At 46.2% G+C, this 6000-nt stretch overlaps 1 protein-coding gene across 1 annotated transcript in view; it reads right to left on the bottom strand.

The window, feature by feature from the left end:
• LOC311329221 (NLR family CARD domain-containing protein 3-like) overlaps positions 1-6000 on the bottom strand; it is a gene marked incomplete at both ends in the record, with an annotated part of 56592 nt that overhangs the window by 12784 nt on the left and 37808 nt on the right. Inside the window, 2 exons of the mRNA XM_084463093.1 lie at positions 1852-1898; positions 2654-2827. Of these exons, the coding sequence (XP_084319219.1) occupies positions 1852-1898; positions 2654-2827 (221 nt within the window). The remainder of the gene's footprint in view (positions 1-1851; positions 1899-2653; positions 2828-6000) is intronic.

Raw genomic sequence — 6000 nt, 5'->3', positions numbered from 1 at the left:
TGATTGATTGAACTAAGCCTGTTAAATTTGAGTTGTCTAAATCTATGGTAGATTTTGTCGACTAAAATCGTAATGATATTTAGTCAACTAAAACTAGACTAAAACTAAAACAAGTCAGATGACTAAAATATGACTAAAACTAAATGGCATTTTAGTCAAAAGACTATGACTAAAACAAAATCATAATTGGCTGTCAAAATTAACACTGACACACACACACACACATGTTCTCTCACACACACTTCCCAGGTTCTACACACATAAACATGCCCAAATCACCCTCTCTCCCCCCCTCTCTCTCTCTCTCTCTGTCTTTGTCTTTAAACATGAATATACATGAATTGACTTTGGACCAGGTCAGACGTAAACCCAAGGACAAGCAGAGACATTCTAAAAAGACGCCTGTGGGAATCAGACCCAAGTCTGGGTACAGAGAGAGAGACTGTGGAGACAATAAATGATCATTAAGTCATATTAGTGACAACTTTACACTTCACTACCCTACACTATCACCCCCAACTACACACACACACACACACACACACACACACAAACACACACGCTTCCCTATCTAGTTCATGACCTATGGAAAGGACAGGCCCTCTCCCCAAGTCAGGAGAGCCAAGGGGGGAGGCTTCTTCACCTTGTAGCCCAACTTAACTCACATTCCTCCTTCCCTTCGTCTGAAACACTTAAAGACACAAACACACCAAAACAGACAAGGAAGCTGTGACCTATAACCTCAAGAGACCATCCTGACCCCACAAGCTCACAGTCTGTTTCTCTCCAGGGACCAGGATGGTCTCACAAGGTTCCAGACTTTAGCAATAATGACAGCTCTGAGTCCCACTGCACTGTGAACTCTTCTGCCATGGATGACAAACAGTCACCAGCACAACCACACTGACATGCAGTGTAGGCCAATCATCAATAAACCCCTTTCCAACAAATACACAGAAAATACAAGCACACATACAACAGCAGCTAGAACTCTCAATTCTAACCAGGCATGAGCTAATTCACACACAGTCATCTTGAGTATTCAAATCCTTTGATTCTGGGTTTGATAGAAACACGTTTTGGAGGGTGAACCTAAAGACACTGTGATTGATGACTGTCCAGGATAAAATGTTTTGGGTAATCCATGAATGTTAAATGTAGATATATATTTTTACAGTTTTTCTTATTTTAATCTTGCTTTATCAATTATTTGTTTCATTTCATATTTGGGAGGAGGCACTGCCTCCCTTGGCTACTCGCACCACACGCCACTGAAAAGCACTGTTATGGAAACATGAGCACCATTAGAAGAGTGAGATTACCACCAACTTCCTCAGAACAAATGAGCAGAGTATTAACATCATTCCATCCACCTGTTCTCTATGGATACCAACAACAGCATCAGAGGATCCAACACTGATACCAAAGCTTAGTGGGAGCAGATCCCCGTCATTACCACTTAAGAGGGCTCTAAAAACCTCTCCTCTCACCGGATTCTGATCAGGGACTGGACATGACGTGGTGCTCATCCAACAATTATGAGTGTGTGTGTGTGTGTGTGTGTGTGTGTGTGTGTGCGTGTGTGTGTGTGTGTGTGATGTGTGTGTGATGTGTGTGCATGTGTGTGTGTGTGTGTGTGTGCATATGTATGTGCGTGTGTGTGTGTGTGTGCATATGTACCCATCACTATGAATATAGTTCAAGTGTTAGCAGCTCTTAGGTGTTTGAACAGTTGTGACAGATTGTATTGTATTTTGTATGACCCCTGTTTTCTAGGCCCAAGTAGATAATGGTGGTGAACTCAGCTTCAGTTAAGACACATGAATAATCAATGTCAATGTCAATACTCACATTTTCCAAGTCCAGGTCTGATCCTGATCTCTCCACCATGATCCACACTGTAGGAATAAGCAGAGGAATGATGAGGATGATGCAATGAGACGTCACCAGTTTTAGGCTTTATGTGTTTGTTAGTTACAGGTTGATTGCAGGATTATGTAAAAACTACCAGACCTATTTTCCCGTGGAAGGGTGACTGTAGCATGAGCCAAGGAAGAACCCATTCAATTAGAGAGAGCGGATCTGAATCACAGGGAGGATCCAAATTCATTGAAAAATCATTTTTCACTTTTGTTGACCACGACAGAGAGACCAGACCAGCACCTACGGGTACTTTGCCATGTTTAATACATCCATGGCTGTTTATCCCTGTATTTGCTGCGGGTATTAGGACCAAAATAATTGAATCATGGCATGAAGGCAAAGATCAACTGCTTTGAATTAGCTAGTTATGCTCATAGCTAGCCAGATGACTGCTGTGGGTCCTGTCATATGTAGCTATCTAGGTAGCTGAAATACATCAGAGAGCAGAGCTGAAGAGCACCTGTTGGACCAACCCCAGCTGATGCACCACCAGTATATTGTTGACATTTGTCTCCTCTAGGTTCTCTAATGCTACTGCACATGCTGACAACATGCATCATGGGTGGAGGTCTGCACTCTCAAAGTGCCCTTCTGGTTATAGGGTGATTTGTGTCTGTTCTGTCAAGAGACTCGTAGGCTGTGAAAGTTGAGACCATCTAGTTCAGAGAGGGGGGCTACATAAGAGACACTGGGTGATTTTCTTCCACTTGATTTAAAACTCTCTCCTTACTTGAGTGTCTCCAGTCTCCAGTGTGGATCCTCCAGTCCAGCAGAGAGCAGCTTCACTCCTGAGTCTCCTGGGTGATTGAAGCTCAGATCCAGCTCTCTCAGGTGGGAGGGGTTTGACCTCATAGCTGAGGCTAGAGAGACACAGCCTTCCTCTGTGACCATGCAGCCCCACAGACTGTAGAAACACATCGATACAAACACATTACTACCCTCTGCTGGTGAAAAGAGAGAGTTGAAGGATTATATTCCATCTTCCTACAGACAAATATTTGAACATTGGATCTGCCCTGGTTCACACATTGTCAGATTCTTGAATACAAAGTGATATTTTTTGGTCAGTCAATATTTTTGATATGCTTTCTCTTCCTTGTAACCCATGCTAAATAAGAATGCTCTGAGACTCCAGGTTTATTATAGAAATGGAAAAGCCTGGTCTCTGTAGTACTGAGACGTTCCAATCCAACCAATGAAACTCCTCATGAGAGTTCAGGTAGGTTTACACTGTAGTTTATCTGTAGTTACTGTAGTTTAGCTGTTTCTAGTGGGAACATCCAGCTGATCATCTGCTATGATTATAACAGTTCATAATATCTCCCATCATGTCACTGATAAGAGTCTCATTCCAAAGATAAAAGCTCTGGCAGCATGTCTCTGTTAGTCTGCATCCATTCAGTCTGTAGGGAGATGATGATGATGATGATGAAGATCACCAAACTGCTTCATTTGCAATGAACACATGATGTATAAGGAGAGATGTCCTGTCTATGCAGTCCCCTGGAGCAGACGGGTTCAGAGGCAGGGTTCTGAAGGAGTGTGCTGTACAGCTGGGAGTCCAGCTCACCCAGCTATTCCAGCTGTTTTAAACACAGGCTTTGTCTCAGCAGCTTCCCACCATCATCCCCTCATGCCAAGACTATGAACGATGGACCCTGAATCAGACCCATGGATAATGGACAGTGGATCATGGATCATCTCAATCCAGCTCACCCAGAACCTCCAGCCTGTCCCTTTTCCCTTGACTACCCTGCAACCTATCACCCCCGACAACACACCACACACACACACACACACACACACACACACACACACACACACTATAACTGATACTTTAACAATGTTACACAAACACACCAGTACTTTAACAATGTTATTATTATCAAGGGATATGATAGGCTGTTTCTGAGCCAGGGAGAGCACATTTGGAGTTTGTCTGTTAAATAATTGTCTGTTCAAAGTTATCTTTAGAGTGCATTACACGAACGCCAGACTGGCAAAAATATACCCAGAGACTGATGACACTTGTAATCGGTGACTTTATTTACCCCCTGTGAGAGGCTGTTTCTGAGCCAGGGAGGGAACACGCTTGGGGTTTCTAACAGTACAGCTAATGCTCAGCCGATAGCACCAAGCTAAAGCAGAATGGAAACCTGACGCGAGGTTATGTTCCAACAAAGGTCCCCCCTCCATGTCGATAGTCAAACTTTAGCTTTCAGTCACGTAACGTTTAGTTACCTTCAGCTTGCCATCTGTGGCCTTGTAGCTCTAACATTGATAGGCTAGCTAACATTAGTTAGTACTAAACCTTTTGAATCATACGATATCAACATATCATGCAGCTATGAAATTATCTAAAACTCAGCTTGCTAGCAAGTAGGGATGGGCAGTACTCGTTGTTGACGTCAGTACTCGAGTAACCATGGCGAGTAATTGTTACACTATGAAAAAAAAAAGCTTAGTTATTCATGCACCTGCGCACTGTGTTTCTGGCTACCTGCGTGAGGCTACTCACATCAGTCACAACATGTCTGCTGCTCGTAAAAGTACAGTCTGGAAATACTTTGAGAAAGAAGGGGAAAACAGTGTGCAGTGCAAAATCTGCAATGTGAAACTTGCTTATCATAAGCAAACCAGCTGAATGCTCAACCACATGCGGTTAAAGCACAACGAAACAACAAAAGCCGGGGGGCGGCAGTGCCCCGAGAGGCAGAGCACCGTGCCTTCCCTCACCCCGGAGGAGGAGAAGGCCCTATCGATCATCGGCCTCACAGCCTCCCAAAGCATCACTGGTGGCCTTGATTTGGAGTCTGGAGAGGGCCCCTCCAACATCCAGCCCTCAGCTGAATCACTCCAAGCCTCCCAGTCCTCTGGAGAGGAGACCCCAGCGCAGTCAGACTACTCCACCCCGTCGACACGCTCTCGGAGTCGATACGTTCAGTTACAACCAGTTCTATTAGCCTCGCGTCTCTCCTCGTAGAGGAGGGCCTGGTATCTATTAGCATCGCGTCTCTCCTCGTAGAGGAGGGCCTGGTATCTATTAGCCTCGCGTCTCTCCTCGTAGAGGAGGGCCTGGTATCTATTAGCCTCGCGTCTCTCCTCGTAGAGGAGGGCCTGGTATCTATTAGCCTCGCGTCTCTCCTCGGGGAGGAGGGCCTGGTATCTATTAGCATCGCGTCTCTCCTCGTAGAGGAGGGCCTGGTATCTATTAGCCTCGCGTCTCTCCTCGGGGAGGAGGGCCTGGTATCTATTAGCCTCGCGTCTCTCCTCGGGGAGGAGGGCCTGGTATCTATTAGCCTCGCGTCTCTCCTCGGGGAGGAGGGCCTGGTATCTATTAGCCTCGCGTCTCTCCTCGGGGAGGAGGGCATGGTATCTATTAGCCTCGCGTCTCTCCTCGGGGAGGAGGGCCTGGTATCTATTAGCCTCGCGTCTCTCCTCGTAGAGGAGGGCCTGGTATCTATTAGCCTCGCGTCTCTCCTCGTAGAGGAGGGCCTGGTATCTATTAGCCTCGCGTCTCTCCTCGTAGAGGAGGGCCTGGTATCTATTAGCCTCGCGTCTCTCCTCGGGGAGGAGGGCCTGGTATCTATTAGCCTCGCGTCTCTCCTCGGGGAGGAGGGCCTGGTATCTATTAGCCTCGCGTCTCTCCTCGGGAGGAGAGCCTGGTATCTATTTACTTCACTGCCTTAAGCCCGCCCCATCATCCGGCTCGAGCCCGTAGAGCCCGCCTCCAACATCCGCTTGCTTTATTTTTCCTTAACCGGTAGTTCTCCTCGCATCTTCTTTTACAATCTTCGTCGGTGTTATGCCTGGTGATGCCATCGCGAATGTTATCTACTCGAAACTTCACCATGGGCAGCCTACAGTAAAAACATTACAACAACTGGTCTTCTTCCGGTCCAGACCGGATGATTATGCGATGCGTCATCGCGCTTCCGCTCTAGACCGGCGAAACACCGAGCGAGAAGCCCCAGACTGTCTAGAGCTCGCGAGTCAATTTCCAAATATCAATACATTTCACCTGCTATCCAAATATCTGTTTTTTGTCATTGACGGCATTTGTCCACATTTGAACCG

This window comes from Borostomias antarcticus (assembly GCF_949987555.1).
Source record: "Borostomias antarcticus genome assembly, contig: scaffold_49, whole genome shotgun sequence".
NCBI classification, from domain to species: Eukaryota; Metazoa; Chordata; class Actinopteri; order Stomiiformes; family Stomiidae; genus Borostomias; species Borostomias antarcticus.
Note: the sequence above shows the minus strand (reverse complement) of the source record. Positions and strands in the feature narration are given on the sequence as shown.